The sequence below is a fragment of the Diceros bicornis genome, chromosome 16 (genome assembly GCF_020826845.1).
Source record: "Diceros bicornis minor isolate mBicDic1 chromosome 16, mDicBic1.mat.cur, whole genome shotgun sequence".
NCBI classification, from domain to species: Eukaryota; Metazoa; Chordata; class Mammalia; order Perissodactyla; family Rhinocerotidae; genus Diceros; species Diceros bicornis.
The window spans coordinates 5122848-5142038 of NC_080755.1; the positions used below are offsets into that span (position 1 = coordinate 5122848).

Genomic DNA, 19191 nt, shown 5'->3' on the forward strand with positions numbered 1-19191 from the left:
TAGCAGCAGGAGAAGCAAAGATGGAAGACTTACACTGAATAATGTCAGAAATAAATGAGACCATTATGTCAGTTGTAGAATTAAAGCTCTGCAGTTGTTGGTCCTCAGCTGCTCACTTCAGTCGAGTGGCAAAATATCTGAGGAGTGTCTTTGGGGAGGAAATTTGAAATCACTGATTTAAATGATTTTCTAAAATGTCCATGCCTTACAATTTATGAACATAATTCAATTTAAAGAATTCTAGAATCTCAGAATTTTAGAGATCACCTGATAGGATCTTGTCATTTAGTGGATTAGGAAAATTAAGCTCAGAAAAGTGACTTCTCCATTAACATAGAACATTTGATAGAATCATATTCCGTAGTTCTTCATCCCAAATATCTCTCCCTTTATTTCAAATTCATTTCTTTGCCATATGTTGGTAAAAATAAAAGCTTCTCTTGCTATTTTGATATTGACTCTGTATACATTGGAAATTTGTTATAAGTACAACAGATGTTTAGAATCTTTGAAATGAAATTGAGGTAAGGATGCATTGGAAAGAGCCTATAATTTTTTTTTTTTTTTTTTTTTTTTTGTGAGGAGGACCAGCCCTGAGCTAACATCCAATGCCAATCCTCCTCTTTTTTGCTGAGGAAGACTGGCCCTGGGCTAACATCCGTGCCCATCTTCCTCTACTTTATGTGGGACGCCGCCACAGCATGGCTTGACAAGCGGTGGGTTGGTGCGCGCCCAGGATCCGAACCGGCGAACCCCGGGCCGCCGCAGCGGAACGCGCGCACTTAACCGCTTGCGCCACCGGGCTGGCCCCTAGAGCCTATAATTTTGAGGCCAGTAAATATATTGCTGAAAACAAAGATGATTCTTAGGGCTCCCTCTTATCAGACATTTAAATTTGGTGAGGACCTTTCCTCCTACATAGTGAAAACATCTATGTCAATTATAGTATATTCTCAACCCAAGGATGGGGATTGGCTATAGCAGAAGAATGTTTGTTTTTAATACAATTTGGTAATTTTTCAAAAGCCGGAAATTTATTAGCTTGTTTTTTGGCTTTGTCTGAACAATGTTCTTTTATTTAAAAAAAAAAAAAAGACTGCATCTGGTATCAGATATCTGGGTCAAAATGTCATCTACCCTTTCATATGCCTGAGGATGCAGCAATTATCAAATAATTCGATACATTTCTAATAGAAGATCCTCAAGAAACAACATGGACTGGTGTAGATGTTATACGCGCATATACTCTCTCTCTCTCTCTCTCTCCCCCATTCTAAATTGTGACTGGAATGAAGACTGAAGCCAGCGTGGTGTACAGATGACGAGCTCTGGCTCAAGAGTCAGGTTTCCTTGGATCCAGTCCTTGCTCTCCCACATAATTTACCGACGCTGGGCAACGCACTCAGTCCCTCGCCACCTTAATTTCCTCATTGTCGTTAATAAAAAGATATTAATAATAAATAAGAAAGTCGACGTTTTAGCCCCTGTGAACTACCTCACAGGGTCCGGAATGATGATAAAATGAGTGGATATATATAAAGTACTAAGAATAATGCCCAGCTTAAAATAAACCCTCAAATAAATGTTAACTATTATTATCGTTTTCTCATTACAAATACTGTAGCAGAATTCAAACTTGGAAAACCAAACAGCATTTCCTTTTAGGATTTCAGTCCTCTTGGTGAATTTCAAAAGATTCTGATAAGCATCTATATTTTGGTAGCTCAGCCGAACTTTTATTTAGCTCTCTCAAATATTTCTTTCTTTTTTTTTTTTTTTTTTTTGCTTAGAACAGCTGCATGTAAGCATTTTCCTTTGGTCTGCTGAAGATTCCAAAATTGAAAAGCAGTAGAAAAATGATATCCCAAAAGTAAAATTTTTAAAAATTTTCAGTTGAGTTTGCCTTTGTGCTGAGGAATGAGATACTCAGGTGTTTTTAAACGGGTTTTCCTTTCCCAAGGAAACAGCAAATAGTTCCCCACAGTAATGCTTTAAATTAAGGGTGTTTTTAGAATTACTTTTCTTCCTTCACAACGACACTGCATTTCATATTTATATGAACTGCAGGGTCTTCTCTTCCCAGTTTATTATTTAATTTTAATATTTATCAAACTTGTTTAGGATAAAGGAAAATAAAGAAATGCAAACTCTTGTTTATAGAGTCTCCAGTATAATGAACTCCATAAAAATGGAGCTACTTTTATGCAGCAGACAATTGGACAAACTGTTCACATTTCTCATTAGCATTTTTGAGCAATTAAAGAGGAAACATGACACATTTAACCATTCTATACTTCTGACAGTTTTCCAGAGATGCAGTCAATGGGTGTAGAAATGAATGCCAGCAATCAGTGGTGCGTTTTGATAATTGACAATAGTGTGACACAATGTTGTTTCTTGTTAGGCCCTCATGACGTTCTTCAATAAAGTGATTGCCAACGAATCAAAAAACCGGATGAGTATGTGGAACATTTCTACTGTAATGGCGCCGAACCTTTTCTTCAGTAGAAGCAAACATTCTGATTATGAAGAATTACTGTTAGCAAACACCGCAGCCCACATCATCCGCCTAATGCTTAAGTACCAGAAAATTTTGTGGAAGGTGAGTAACGATGCGATGCCTGTGATGTTCTCCTCTCCTCTGTGGTCCACCAGCACCCAGGAAATGTAAAGGCTCCTTGAGCAAGCACTGCCTTTAGTCACAGGGAGGAAATATGAGAAGATAATCCCAGGTTGCTTGTGGTATCTTTATATGCTCTTTAGGGCTGCTCCTGAACTCATTCTCCCTTTTAAACAGGAGTCCTAATAGTTTTTTCTAATCTTTACAAGGACAAATGGCACACTTCCTGGTTCCAGGATACTGAGTGGCCGGCAGGAGTTACCATAACTGAAGACAGAATCTACTAGGGAGGTTTAAGTCAAGTGTTTTCCTTCTAGTCAAGCTATGCTTCTTCTCCAGGTTCCATCTTTCTTGATCACTCAAGTCAGAAGAATGAATGAAGCCACCATGCTGTTAAAGAAGCAGCTCCCAAGTGTCAGAAAGCTGCTAAGGAGGAAGACTATAGAACGAGAGGTAATGACGGTAAATGAGGTGCAAATATTGTTACTACCCAGGCTTTTGTTTCTCAAAGTGAGGCACAAAGTAGCTTGTAATTTAGAGCCAAAAATTTTATATTCTCACAAAGTATTGGACGGTCTTGTGACTATAAACATTGTGGAAATTGTGTCCATGACAGAGTACTGTGGCCTTTCCATTTTGTTGAATTATGTGCTTTTCGGTTGAAGTTCTTGAAATATCTCTTCAAAGATTGTTTAATATTCTGTTAAGTATTTAAGGCTAAAATGGTTCTCACAAAAGCTGAAAATCAACATTTTAGTCCCTGTGAACTAGCTTTAAGGGCAATCCAGTATCCAGTATATCTACTAAGTAGAGAAAGAGATTTCTTTAGTGATTGGACTCTAAAAGAATATCTAATCCTCAAGTTGTTTTGTGTAAATTCATTGCATTCCAAAGAATTTTTGCATTAGCACAGTTGTTTGTGTGGAAGCGCATAATGGAAACAGGTTTTAGAAGAATTATCTTTATTTTTTAATTTAATCTGAGGATGATCATGAGAGGAGGATGCAGAAGTACGTAAAATTCACTTTGCCCTTAAAGGAACTTATACGTAATGTGGGAGAGAAATGTATTCAAGAACCATGAATTGCATTAAGTGCCAGACCAGTTGTGCAGAAATGTGCCAGGACCATGCAAAGGGGAAAGAAATGTGCTCCAACATGGGAAATTGTGGACACCTTCATGGAGCAAATGACATTTGAGCTGCATCTTGAAGGATGGATAGCATTTTGAAGAAAGGAGGGGAAAGTTCATCCAGGGAAAAGAATAGGAAATGCCAAGGCAGTGCGGTAGAAGTATTTGCTAATTGATTTATCACAATCATGATGAATGGCTGCATTCCCTTACTGAAGATAGGCAAAGTGACTTCAGATCAAGTACAATCAGTACTTTAAATTTGGGGAAAAATTTTTTTAATTTTTTAAAATTTATTTTGTTTTTTTAATTTTTATTTATTTATTTTTTTATTGCAGTAACATTGGTTTATAACATTGTATAAATTTCAGGTGTACATCATTATACTTCTATTTCTGCATAGATTACATCATGTTCACCACCCAAAGACTAATTACAATCCATCACCACACACATGTGCTTAATCATCCCTTTTGCCCTCCTCCCTCCCCCCTTCCCCTCTAGTACCCACCAATCCAATCTCTGTCTTGATGTGTTTGTTTGTTGTTGTTTTTATCTTCTACTTATGAGTAAGATTATATGATATTTGACCTTCTCCCTCTGACTTGTTTCACTTAGAATAATACCCTCAATGTCCATCCATGTTGTCACAAATGGCTGGATTTCATTGTTTCTTATGGCTGAGTAGTATTCCATTGTGTATATATACCACATCTTCTTTATCCATTCGTCCCTTGATGGGCACCTAGGTTGCTTCCAAGTCTTGGCTATTGTGAATAATGCTGCAAGGAACACAAGGGTGCATGTATCTTTATGCATTGGTGTTTTCATGTTCTTTGGATAAATACCCAGCAGTGGAATAGCTGGATTGTATGGTAGTTCTTTTCTTAATTTTTTAAGGAATCTCCTTACTGTTTTCCATAGTGACTGCAGCAGTTTGCACTCCCACCGGCAGTGTATGAGAGTTCCCTTCTCTTCACATCCTCTCTAACACTTGTTGTTTCCTGTCTTGTTAATTATAGCCATTCTGACGGGCGTGAGGTGATATCTCATTGTAGTTTTGATTTGCATTTCCCTGATAGTTAGTGATTTTGAACATCTTTTCATGTGTCTGTTGGCCATCTGTATATCTTCTTTGGAGAAATGTCTGTTCAGGTCTTTTGCCCATTTTTTAATTGGGTTGTTAGTTTTTTTGTTGTTGAGATGTATGAATTCTTTATATATTTTGGAGATTAACCCCTTATCAGATATATGGTTTGCAAATATCTTCTCCCAATTGTTAGGTTGTCTTTTCGTTTTGTTGATGGTTTCCTTTGCTGTGCAGAAGCTTTTTAGTTTGTTGTAGTCCCACTTGTTTATTTTTTCTTTTGTTTCTCTTGCCCGGTCAGACATGGTGCTTCAAAATATGTTGCTAAGACCAATGTCGAAGAGCATACTGCCTATGTTTTCTTCTAGAAGTTTCATGGTTTCAGATCTTACGTTCAAGTCTTTAATCCATTTTGAGTTAATTTTTGTGTATGTGTAAGATAATGATCTACTTTCATTTTTTTGCCTGTGGCTGTCCAGTTTTCCCAACACCATTTGTTGAAAAGACTTCCCTTTCTCCATTGTATGTTCTTGGCTCCTTTGTTGAAAATTAGCTGGCCATAGATGTGTGGGTTTATTTCTGGGCTGTTGATTCTGTTCCATTGATCTATATATCTGTTTTTGTGCCAGTACCATGCTGTTTTGGTTACTATAGCTTTGTAGTATATTTTGAAATCAGGGAGTGTGATACCTCCAGCTTTGTTCTTTTTTCTCAGGATTGCTTTGGCTATTCGGGATCTTTTGTTGTTCCATATAAATTTTAGGATTCTTTGTTCTATTTCTGTGAAAAATGTTGTTGGAACTTTGATAAGGATTGCATTGAATCTATAGATGGCTTTAGGAAGCATGGACATCTTAACTATGTTAATTCTTCCAATCCAAGAGCACGGAATATCTTTCCATTTCTTTGTGCCTTTTTCAATTTCTTTCAGCAATGTTTTATAGTTTTCAGCGTACAGATCTTTAACCTCTTTGGTTAAGTTTATTCCTCGGTATTTTATTCTTTCTGCTGCGATTTTAAATGGGATTGTATTCTTAATTTCTCTTTATGCTGCTTCATTGTTAGTGTATAGAAAAGCACCTGATGTTTGCACGTTGATTTTGTATCCTGCAACTTTACCGTGTTCATTTATTACTTATAAAAGTTTTCTGGTGGATTCTTTAGGGTTTTCTATATATAAAATCGTGTCATCTGCAAATAGTGACAGTTTTCCAATTTGGATCTCTTTTATTTCTTTTTCTTGCCTGATTGCTCTGGCTAGGACTTCCAATACTGTGTTAAATAGGAGTGGTGACAAAGTGGGCATCCTTGTCTGTTCCCTGTTCTTAGAGGGATAGCTTTTAGCTTTTCACCATTGAGAATGGTATTAGCTGTGGGATTGTCATATATGGCCTTTGGTATGTTGAGGTACTTTCCTTCTATACCCATTTTGTTCAGAGTTTTTATCATAAATGGATGCTGTATCTTGTCAAATGCTTTCTCTGCATCTTTGTTTTGTTAATGTGATGTATCATGTTGATTGATTTGCGGATGTTAAACCATCCCTGCATCCCTGGAATAAATCCCACCTGATCATGGTGTATAATCTTTTTAACGTATTATTGTATGCGATTTGCTAGTATTTTGTTGAGGATTTTTGCATTGATGTTCATTAGTGATATTGGCCTGTAATATTCTTTTTTTGTGTTGTCTTTGTCTGGTTTTGGTATCAGGGTAATGTCGGCTTCGTAGAATGAGTTAGGCAGCTTCCCATCCTCTTCAATTTTTTGGAAGAGTTTGAGAAGGACAGGTATTAAATCTTCTTTGAATGTTTGGTAGAATTCATGATGGAAGCCATCTGGTCCTGGACTTTTATTTTTGGGGCGGTTTTTGATTACTGTTTTGATCTCCTTACTGGTGATTGGTCTATTCAAATTCTCTATTTCTTCTTGATCCAGTTTTGGAAGGTTGTATGATTCTAAGAGTTTATCCATTTCTTCTAGATTATCCAATTTGTTGGCATATAGCTTTTCATAGTATTCTTTTATAATCTTTTGTATTTCTGAGGTCTCCATTATAATTTCTCCTCTTTCATTTCTGATTTTACTTATTTAAGCCTTCTCTCTTTTTTTCTTGGTGAGTCTAGTGAAAGGTTTTTCAATTTTGTTTATCTTTTCAAAGAACCAGCTCTTGGTTTTATTAATTTTTCTGTTGTTTTTTAATCTCTATTTCATTTATTTCTGCTCTGATTTTTATTATTTCCCTTCTTCTACTGGTTTGGGGCTTTGTTTGTTCTTCTTTTTCCAGTTCCTTTAGGTGCACTGTTAGATTGTTTATTTGAGATTTTTCTTGTTTGTTGAGATAGGCCTGCATTGCTATAAACTTCCACCTTGGAACCCCTTTTGCTGTATCTCATAAATTCTGGCATGTTGTATTTTCATTTTTATTTATCTCCAAGTATTTTTTTATTTCTCCTTTGATTTCTTCATTGACCCAATCATTGTTGAGTAGCATTTTGTTTAATCTCCACGTATTTGTGGCTTTTCTGATTTTCTTCTTATAGTTGATTTCTAGTTTCATACTGTTGTGGTCAGAAAAGATGCTTGGTATTATTTCAATCTTCTTAAATTTATGGAGACTTGTTTTGTGGCCTAATACGTGATCTATCCCGGAGAATGTTCCATGTGCATTTGAAAAGAATGTGTATTCTTCGGTTTCTGGATGGAACGTTCTGTATACATCTACTAGGTCCATCTGTTCTAGTGTGTCATTTAAGGCCAATGTTTCCTTATTGATCTCTTTGGTTGATCTATCCATTGGTGTTAAGTGGAGTGTTAAATCCCCTACTATTACTGTGTTACTGTCTATTTCTCCTTTTATGTCTGTTAATAATTGCTTTATATATTTAGGTGCTCTGGGTGCATAGATATTTACAAGTGTTATATCCTCTTTTGGATTGTTCCCTTGATCATTATGTAGTTCCCTTCTGTGTCTCTTTTTACAGTTTTTGTTTTAAAGTCTATTTTGTCTGATATGAGTATTGCTACCCCAGCTTTCTTTTCATTGCCATTTGCATGGAGTATCTTTTTCCATTCTTTCACTTTCAGTTTGTGAGTGTCTTTAGGTCTGAAGTGTGTCTCTTGTATGCAGCATATATATGGGTCTTGTTTTTTTTATCCAATCAACCACCTTATGCCTTTTAATTGGAGCATTTAGTCCGTTGACATTTAAAGTAGGTATTGATAAGTACATACTTACTGCCATTTTTTAACTTTTTTTCTTGATGTTTTAGTAGTTCTTCTCTGTTCCTTTCTTCTTCTCTTGCTCTCTTCCCTTGTGATTTTATGGCTTTCTTTAGTATTATGTTTGGGTTACTTTCTCTCAGTTTTTTGTGTATTTATTATAGGTTTCTGGTTTGTGATTACCATGGGATTCATATGCAGTAACCTACGTATATAGCAGTCTATATTAAGTTGATGGTCTCTTTAGTTTGACCTCTATCTGAAAGCTGTACTCTATAACTCCCCTCCTCCCACATTTTATGTTTTTGATATCATACTAACCCCTTTTTTCTGCGTTTGTATCTGTTACCCTCTTATCATGTAAATAGATAATTTTTCCTATTTGTGGTATTCTCTTTCCCCCTTAAATAAGTCCCTTTAGCATTTCTTGTAGAACTGGTTTCTTGGTGACAAACTCCTTTAATTTTTGCTTGTCTGGGAAACTTTTTATCTCTCCTTCCATTATCAATGATAACCTTGCCAGGTAGAGTATTCTTGGCCGTAGGTTTTTTCCTTTTAGCACTTTAAAGGTATCGTGCCACTCTCTTCTAGCCTGAAAGGTTTCTGCTGAGAAGTCAGCTGATAGCCTTATGGAGTTTTCTTTGTATGTAACTTGTTGTCTTTCTCTTGCAGTTTTTATGAATCTCTCTTTGGCTTTAATTCTGGACATTTTAATTATGATGTGTCTTCATGTGGGCCTCTTTGGGTTTATCTTGTTTGGCGCTCTCTGTGCTTCCTGTACCTGGATGTCTGTTTCCTTCCTTAGTTTAGGGAAGTTTTCAGCTATTATTTCTTCAAATAAATTCTCTGCCCCTTTGTCTCACTCTTCTCCTTCTGGGACACCTAGGACACAGATGTTAGTGCACTTGATGTTGTCCCAGAGGTCCCTTAGACTGTCCTCACTCTTTAATTCTTTTTTCTTTTATCTGTTCAGCTTGGGTGATTTCTTCCAGTCTTTTGTCCAGCTCACTGATCTGTTCTTCTGTATCCTCTACTCTGCTTTTGAGTCCCTCTAGTGAATTTTTCATTTCCAGTATTGTATTCTTCATTTCTGATTGGTTCTTTTTTATATCTTCCATGTCTTTGTTGATTTCTCACTGAGTTCACCCATTCTTCTCCCAAGATCAGTGAGCATCCTTAAAACTCTTTGTTTGGACTCTCTGTTGGGTAGGTTGCTCATTTCTGTTTCATTTAGTTCCTTTTCTAGGGTTTTGTCCTGTTTCCTTACTTGGAATATATTCTTTCACCTCCTCATTTTGCCTCTTTCCCTGCTTGTGTCCAAGTATTAGGTAGGTCAGCTACATCTCTTGATCTTGGAGTGGTGACCTTATATAAGTGATGCCTTATGAGGCCCAGCAGTGTGCTTCCCTCTTGTCACCAGTTCCAAATGTTCCAGGAGTGACCCCTGTGTGGGCTACGTGTGTCCTTCTGTTGTGGTGGGGTTGCTCTTCCCATAGGTGTCCAGGAAGGCTGAGCTGTCCCCCTGGTGGGCTGGTCGTAATGCTCAGCTGTGTGTAGTTGTTCTGGGCCCTTCAGTCTCTTTATCCGGTCTGGGGAGCCCCAGCACAGTTGGCTGCAAGGTTTAACAGCACATTCCTGTTACAGTTTTTCTGTTAAGTGTGTAGGCCCTCCGTGTGGCTGGTTGTTAGGCTCAGGGGCTTACAATTGCTATAAGCCTCTGGCCTATAAGGCTCTTGTCAGCTCTCTGAGGATTTCAGCTGGGTGGGGCTGACCTCAGGCACAGGAGCACCCAGTTGTTTCAGGCTTTGGAAGGTGGGGCCTATCCCCTACCTGGCTCTTTGAGAAGCACAAGTCTTATGCAGCTGACAAGCCCCGCCACCCACAGGTCCACACACACAGTCAACACAGTCCTGCCCCATGCGCATGCCCCTACCCCCAGCAGTGGACCCAATCTCTCCAAGGTGGGAGCCCCACACACTCCACCAACGCCCCACACTCTCCACTTGCTCCTTGTGTATGCCCTGCCCCACAGAGGTGGACCCACTTGCCAGGCAGCAGAGAATCCAGTCACCAATCTATGCAGGCCCACAAGTTGCCCAAGGGCTTAGGCTGACTGCCCTGGCTAAGCTGGATTAAATTGGTGCTCTAGTGGGTGGGGCAGACCCTGGGCTAGCAGGCCAAGGGAAGAACTCCAATGGCATCTGCCAGCGTCTGTGTCAGCACACTCATACCAGGTCACAACAATGGCCACCGCCAGTGTCCCAGTCCCTGGAGAGGTCTCACCTCTCATCGAGATGCACTCAGAGCCTATCCAGTGAGTCTCTTTTCACTAAAGGACTGTGCACCTTTCTTTCTGGTGATTTTAGGTTGCTTTCCAAAATGGGTGAGTTTTTGCATGGGCCCTTTAAGAGCCGGCTTTAATTTCTTTGTGAACCAGCTTTTCTGGGGGTACTCCCCAATGTTGTTAGTAGCAGGCAAAGTCAGATATTATGCCGCTCATCTCGATTGTGCTGGGTCCACAAAATGTCCCCAGCGGGGGCGCTCCCCAGCTCAGAGCCCTGCTCCTCTAGGGAGGGCTGCGTACCTTAGGGCTGTTCCTGGGCGGCTGTGAAGCGCTGCAGCTTGTGAAGGTGGCATTTTTTCTTTCCAGAAGGGAATTCCTGCCTCTTCCACCTGAATTAGGATTGTTGTTTGTTGCAAGGGTTCCTCTTATCCAGTTTTCAGCTCTCTCTCAGGGGTAATTTTTCTAAGAGTAGTTGTAAATTGTCTGTGTCCATGGGAGGAGGTGAGTTCAAAGTCTGCCAACGCCGCCATCTTGACTTCTCTCCTTTTGTTTTAATTGAGAAAAAATTCACATAATATAAAATTCACCATTTTTTTATTTTGTTTACTTTTAATTTTTATTTGTTTTTATTATTTTTAATTTTATTTTAACTATTTCAAGATGTACAATTTGTTGGTTTTAGTATATTCACAATATTGTGCAACCATCATCACAATCTAAAATTCAGAATATTTTCACCATCCCAAAAAGATAGTTCATACCAATTAAGTACTCACGCCCCATTACCCACTCCTCACAGCCCCTGATAAACACTAATCTACTTTCCATTTCTATGAAATTACCTGTTCTGGAGATTTCATATAAATGGAATCACACATAATGTGTAGTCTTTTGTGTGTGACACCTTTCATTTAGCATAATGTTTTCAAGGTTCATCAATGTTGTAGCACGTAGTACTTCATTTCTTTTTTGGTTTTGCATCTCTTTTTTTTAACAATCTTATTGAGATATAATCCACATATCATAGAATTCATCTTCTCTTTTTTTTCTTTTTTGGTGAGGAAGATCAGCCCTGAGCTAACATCCATGCCAATCCTCCTATTTTTTTGCTGAGGAAAACTGTCCCTGTGCTAACATCCGTGCCCATCTTCCTCTACTTTATATGGGACGCTGCCATAGCATGGCCTGACAAGTGGTGCGTCGGTGTACACCCGGGATCGGAACCCGGGCTGCCAGCAGCGGAGCATGCACACTTAACCGCTACGCCAGGGGGCTGGCCCCCAATTCGTCTATTTAAAGTGTACAATGCAGTATTTTTTAGTATATTCACAGATATATGCGACCATTAATGCAATCAAGTGTAGAACATTTTCATCACCTCAAAAAAAACCCCTACCCTTTGGCTATCATCCTCCTAACCACCCCCTCCCCCACCTCATTTCCTCCCACCAACCCTAAGCAACAACTGTTCTACTTTCTGTCTCTATAGAGTTCCCTATTCTGGACTTTTAATGAATGAAATCATATAATATGTGGTCTTTGTGATTGGCTTATTTCACTTAGTATTATATTTTCATGATTCATCCAGGTTGTAGTATGTATCAGTACTTCCCTCTTTTCTGTGGCTCAATAATATTTCATTGTATGGATATACCATGTATTGCTTATCCATTCATCCATTGATGGACATTTGGGTTGATTCCCTCTTTGGTTATTATGAATAATGCTGCTATAAATGTTCACATACAAGTTTTTGTGTGGACATATATATTCATTTCTCTTGGGTATATATTGGGTCTTATGACAACTCTATGTTGAATTATCTGAGGAACTGCAAGCTGTTTTCCAAAGCAGCTGCACCATTTTATATTTCCACCGGTAATGTACAGTGAGGATTCAGAATTCTTTGCATCCTCACCAACACTTGTTATTATCAGAATTTTTCACTCTAGCCATCCTAGTGGGTATGAAGTGGTATCTCATTGTGGTTTTGATTTGCATTTCTCTGATGACTAACATTGTCAAACATGTTTTCATGAGCTTGTTGGTCATTTGTATATCTTCCTTGGAGAAATGTCTGTTCACATCCTTTACCCATTGTTTGATTGGGTCATATTTTATTATTAAGTTGTAAGAGTTCTTCATGTATTCTAGATACAAATCCCTTATCAGATGTATGATTTGAAAATATTTTTTTCCCATTCTCTGTGTTGTCTTTTCAATTTCTTGATTATGTTCTTTGATAGACAAAGGTTTTATTTTTTACCAACAAAATGGGTTTATTATGGAATAGCAAAGGAATTGCAATTTGGGACAAGCCAGCTATAGCAAAAGCCATAGGCAAGTCCAGCAAGCAAAGGAGAGGAATGTTATTTTATAGAGAAAAAGGAGGAAGTCTCGAGGGCTTGTTTTCATTTTTTTTTTTTATTGATGTTTTAATAGTTTTTAACATTGTGAAATTTTGGGTTGTACATTTTTGTTTGTCCATCACCATAAATATGTCTCCCTTCACCCCTTGTGCCCACCCCTCACCCCCCTTGCCCCTGGTAACCGCAATACAGTTTTCTCTGTCCATGTGTTGGTTTATATTCCACATATGAGTGAGATCATACAGTGTTTGTCTTTCTCCTTCTGGCTTACTTCACTTAACATAATACCCTCCAGGCCCATCCATGTTGTTGCAAATGGGACGATTTTGTCTTTTTTTATGGCTGAGTAGTATTCCATTGTATATATATACCACATTTTCTTGATCCAATCATCAGTCGAGGGCCACTCAGGTTGCTTACACTTCTTGACTATGGTGAATAATGCTGCAGTGAACATAGGGGTGCATAAGCCTCTTTGAATTGTTGATTTCAGGGTCATTGGATAGATTCCCAGTAGTGGGATGGCTGGATCATAGGGCATCTCTATTTATAATTCTTTGAGGAATCTCCATACCGTTTTCCATAGAGGCTGCACCAATTTGCATTCCCACCAGCTGTGTATGAGGGTTCCTGTTTCTCCACATCCTCTCCAACATTTGTTGTTTTTTGTCTTGGTGATTATAGCCATTCTAACGGGCATGAGGTGATATCTTAGTGTTGTTTTGATTTGCATTTCCCTGATGATTAATGGTGTTGAACATCTTTTCATGTGCCTATTGGCCATCTTTGGAGAAGTGTCTGTTCATTTCCTCTGCCCATTTTTTGATCAGGTTGTTTGTTTTTTTGTTGTTCAGTTGTGTGAGTTCTTTATATATTATGGAGATCAACCCCTTGTCAGATGTATGTTTTGCAAATATTCTCTTCCAGCTGGTGGATTGTCTGTTCATCTTGATTCTGGTTTCATTTGTCTTATAGAAGCTCTTTAATCTGGTAAAGTCCCACTTGTTTATTTTTTCTTTAGTTTCCCTAGTCTGGGTAGGCATGTCATCTGAAAAGATTCCTTTATGACCAGTGTCAAATAGTGTGTTGCCTATATTTTCTTCTATGAATTTTATAGTTTCAAGTCTCACCTTCAGGTCTTTGATCCATTTTGAGTTAATTTTTGTGAATGGCAATAGCAGATGGTCCACTTTCATTCTTGTGCCTGTGGCTGTCCAGTTTTCCCAACACCATTTATTGAAGAGACTTTCTTTCTCCATTGTATGTTCTTAGCTCCTTTGTCGAAAATTAGCTGTCCGTATATGTGTGGTTTATTTCTGGGCTTTCAATTCTGTTCCATTGATCTGTGTGTCTGTTTTTGTACCAGTACCATGCTGTTTTGATTACTATTGCTTTGTAGTATGTTTTGAAGTCAGGGATTGTGATGCCTCCTGCTTTGTTCTTTTTTCTTAGGATTGCTTTAGCTATTCAGGGTCTTTTGTTGTCCCATGTGAATTTTAGTATTCTTTTTTCTGTTTCTGTGAAGAATGTCGTTGGGATTCTTATTGGGATTGCATTGAATCTGTAGATTGCTTTAGGTAATATAGACATGTTAACTATGTTTATTCTTCCAATCCACGTGCATGGGATATCTTTCCATTTCTTTATGTCATCATCAATTTCTTTCAATAATCTCTTGTAGTTCTCATTGTATAGGTCATTCACCTCCTTGGTAAGACTTATTCCTGGGTATTTTATTCTTTTTGCTGCAATTGTAAATGGTATTATCTTTTTGAGCTCACTTTCTGTTAGTTCATTATTAGCATACAGAAATGCAACTGATTTTTGTAGATTGATTTTGTACCCTGCAACTTTGCTGTAGTTGTTGATTATTTCTAATAGTTTTCCAATGGATTCTTTAGGGTTTTCTATATATAAAACATGTCATCTGCAAATAGTGAGAGTTTCACTTCTTCGTTACCTATTTGGATTTCTTTTATTCCTTTTTCTTGCCTAATTGCTCTGGCCAAAACCTCCAGTACTATGTTGAACAAGAGTGGTGAGAGTGGGCAGCCCTGCCTCGTTCCTGTTCTCAGAGGAATGGCTTTCAGTCTTTCCCCGTTGAGTATGATGTTGGCTGTGGGTTTGTCATAAATAGCCTTTATTATGTTGAGGTACTTTCCTTCTATTCCCATTTTGTTGAGAGTTTTTATCATAAATGGATGTTGTATCTTGTGATAGACAAAGGTTTTTAATTATGTTGAAGTATAATTTATCTACTCTTTCTTTTGTTGATCATGTTTTTGTTTTCATATCTAAGAATCCTTTGTCAAATCGAAGATCATAAAGATTTAACCCCACGTTTTCTTGTAAGAATTTTATAGTTTAAGTCTTACATTTATGTGTTTGTTCCATTTTGAGTTATTTTTAGTATATGGTATGAGGAAGGGGTACAAGGTCATTTTTTTGCATGTGGTTATCTGGTTGTCCCAGCGCCATTTGTTGAAAAAACTATTCTTTCCTCAGTGAATGGTCTTGGCGCTCTTATCAAAAATTAATTGACCATAGATATATGAGCTATTTCTAGACTCCTAATTCTATTCCATTGATCTATATATTTATCCTTATGCAAGTACAACACTGTTTTGATTACTGTAGTTTGTTGTAAGTTTTGAAATTGAAAATATGAGTTCTCTGACTTTGTTTTTTTCCAAATAACTTTGGTTATTTTTGGTCCTATGCATTTCCATATGAGTTTTAGAATCAGCTTTTCCATTTTTGCAAAAAAAGGTAGTTGGAATTTTGATAGAAATTGCATTGAATATGTAGATCGATTTGGGAGGTATTGCCATCCTAATAATATTAAGATTTCTAGTCCATGCAAATATGTTACTTTTCCATTTATTTAGGTTTTCTATAATTTCTTTCAACAATGTTTTATAGTGTTCAGTGTACAAGTCTTGTACTTCCTTGATTACATGTATTCCTAAGAATTTTATTCTTTTTGATACTATTGTAAATGGAATTGTTTTCTTAATTTTATTTTTTGGATGGTTAAATGTTAGTATATGGAAATACAGCTGATTTTTTGGTATATTGATCTTATATCCTGCAATTTCACTGAAATCATTTATTAGCACTAAAAGTTTGGTTTTGCGTGTGTAAATTCTTTAGGATTTTCTCTACATAAGGTCATGTTATCTGTGAAAAGAGGTAGTTTTCCTTCTTCCTTTCCAATCTGGATGCCTTTTATTTCTTTTTCTTGCTTAATTGCCCTGGCTAGAACTCCAGTAGAATATCAAATAAGAAGGCAAGTGCAGAGATCCTTGTCTTATTCCTGATTTTAAGGGGGAAGCTTTCAGTCTCTCACCATTAAGTATGATGTTATATGTGGGTTTTTCATAGATTCCCTTTATGGGTTTGAGAAAAATCTGTCTTATTCTTAGTTTGTTGGGTGTTTTCATGAAAGGGTGTTGAACTTCAAAAAATGCTTTTTCTCCATCTATTGAGATGACCATAGGGGTTTTCTTTCTTCATTCTATTAATATGGTGTATTACATTGATTGGTTTTCATATGTTGAACTAACCCTGCATTCTTGGGATAAATTCCATTTTTTTTTTTTTTTTTTTTTTTTACATTTTTATTGATATTTTAATGGTTTCTAACATTGTGAGATTTTGGGTTGTACATTTTTGTTTGTCCTTCACCCCATATATGACTCCCTTCACCCCTTGTGCCCACCCCCCACCCCCCACCCCCACTTCCCGGGTAACCACAGTCCAGTTTTCTCTGTCCATGTGTTTGTTTATATTCCACATATGAGTGAGATCATACAGTGTTTGTCTTTCTCTTTCTGGCTTATTTCACTTAACATAATACGCTCCAGGCCCATCCATGTTGTTGCAAATGGGACGATTTTGTCTTTTTTTACGGCTGAGTAGTATTCCATTGTATATATATACCACATTTTCTTAATCCAATCGTCAGTCGAGGGACACTTAGGTTGCTTCCACTTCTTGGCTATGGTGAATAATGCTGCAATGAACATAGGGGTGCATAAGCCTCTTTGGATTGTTGATTTCAGGTGCGTTGGATAGATTCCCAGTAGTGGGATGGCTGGATCATAGGGCATCTCTATTTTTAATTCTTTGAGGAATCTCCATACCGTTTTCCATAGAGGCTGCACCAATTTGCATTCCCACCAGCTGTGTATGAGGGTTCCTGTTTCTCCACATCCTCTCCAACATTTGTTGTTTTTTGTCTTGGTGATTATAGCCATTCTAACGGGCGTGAGGTGGTATCTTAGTGTTGTTTTGATTTGCATTTCCCTGATGATTAGTGATGTTGAGCATCTTTTCATGTGCCTATTGGCCATCTGTATATCTTCCTTGGAGAAGTGTCTGTTCATTTCCTCTGCCCATTTTTTGATCGGGTTGTTTGTTTTTTTGTTGTTCAATTGTGTGAGTTCTTTATATATTATGGAGATCAACCCCTTGTCAGATGTATGTTTTGCAAATATTCTCTCCCAGCTGGTTGGTTGTTTGTTCATCTTGATTCTGATTTCATTTGTCTTATAAAAGCTCTTTAGTCTGATAAAGTCCCACTTGTTTATTTTTTCTTTAGTTTCCCTAGTCTGGGTAGGCATGTCATCCGAAAAGATTCCTTTAAACCCAATGTCAAATAGTGTGTTGCCTATATTTTCTTCTATGAGTTTTATAGTTTCAGGTCTCACCTTCAGGTCTTTGATCCATTTTGAGTTAATTTTTGTGTATGGCGATAGCACATGGTCCACTTTCATTCTTTTGCATGTGGATGTCCAGTTTTCCCAACACCATTTATTGAAGAGACTTTCCTTTCTCCATTGCATGTCCTTAGCACCTTTGTCGAAAATTAGCTGTCCGTATATGTGTGGTTTTATTTCTGGGCTTTCAATTCTGTTCCATTGATCTGTGTGTCTGTTTTTGTACCAGTACCATGCTGTTTTGATTACTATTGCTTTGTAGTATGTTTTGAAGTCAGGAATTGTGATGCCTCCTGCTTTGTTCTTTTTCTTTAGGATTTCTTTAGCTATTCGGGGTCTTTTGTTGCCCCATATAAATTTTAGTATTCTTTTTTCTATTTCTGTGAAGAATGTCATTGGGATTCTGATTGGGATTGCATTGAATCTGTAGATTGCTTTAGGTAATATAGACATTTTAACTATGTTTATTCTTCCAATCCACGTGCATGGGATATCTTTCCATTTCTTTATGTCATCGTTGATTTCCCTCAATAATGTCTTGTAGTTCTCATTGTATAGGTCCTTCACCTCCTTGGTAAGATTTATTCCTAGGTATTTTATTCTTTTTGATGCAATTGTAAATGGTATTATCTTTTTGAGCTCTCTTTCTGTTAGTTCATTATTAGCATATAGAAATGCAACTGATTTTTGTAGATTGATTTTGTACCCTGCAACTTTGCTGTAGTTGTTGATTGTTTCTAACAGTTTTCCAACAGATTCTTTAGGGTTTTCTATATATACAATCATGTCATCTGCAAATAGTGAGAGTTTCACTTCTTCGTTACCTATTTGGATTCCTTTTATTCCTTTTTCTTGCCTAATTGCTCTGGCCAAAACCTCCAGTACTATGTTGAACAGGAGTGGTGAGAGTGGGCAGCCCTGCCTCGTTCCTGTTCTCAGAGGAATGGCTTTCAGTCTTTCCCCGTTGAGTATGATGTTAGCTGTGGGTTTGTCATATATGGCCTTTATTATGTTGAGGTACTTTCCTTCTATTCCCAATTTATTGAGAGTTTTTATCATAAATGGATGTTGTATCTTGTCAAATGCCTTCTCTGCGTCTATTGAGATGATCATGTGGTTTTTATTCTTTGTTTTGTTGATGTGATGTATCACGTTGATTGATTTGCGGATGTTGAACCATCCCTGCGTCTCTGGTATAAATCCCACTTGATCATGGTGTATGATCTTTTTAATATATTGTTGTATTCGGTTTGCCAATATTTTGTTGAGGATTTTTGCATCAATGTTCATCAGCGATATTGGCCTGTAATTTTCTTTCTTTGTATTGTCTTTGTCTGGTTTCGGTATCAGGGTGATGTTGGCCTCGTAGAATGATTCAGGAAGTGTTCCATCTTCCTCTATTTTTTGGAATAGTTTGAGGAGGATGGGTATTAAATCTTCTTTGAATGTTTGGTAAAATTCACTGGAGAAGCCATCTGGTCCTGGACTTTTATTTTTTGGGAGGTTTTTGATTACTATTTCAATCTCTTTACTTGTGATTGGTCTATTCAGATTCTCCATTTCTTCTTGGTTCAATTTTGGGAGGTTGTATAAGTCTAAGAATTTATCCATTTCTTCTAGATTGTCCGATTTGTTGGCATATAATTTCTCATAGTATTCTCTTATAATCCTCTGTATTTCCATGGTATCCGTTGTAATTTCTCCTCTTTCATTTCTAATTTTATTTACTTGAGCCTTTTCTCTTTTTTTCTTAGTTAG

General features: G+C 37.4%; 1 protein-coding gene across 8 annotated transcripts in view; it reads left to right on the forward strand.

Moving 5' to 3' along the window:
- Positions 1-19191, forward strand: part of ARHGAP28 (Rho GTPase activating protein 28) — a 258404-nt gene that overhangs the window by 157862 nt on the left and 81351 nt on the right. For all 8 annotated transcript variants that reach the window (XM_058556686.1, XM_058556685.1, XM_058556684.1 and 5 more), the window contains 2 exons: positions 2405-2602; positions 2960-3073. In XM_058556686.1, coding sequence (XP_058412669.1) covers positions 2405-2602; positions 2960-3073 — 312 coding nt within the window. The remainder of the gene's footprint in view (positions 1-2404; positions 2603-2959; positions 3074-19191) is intronic.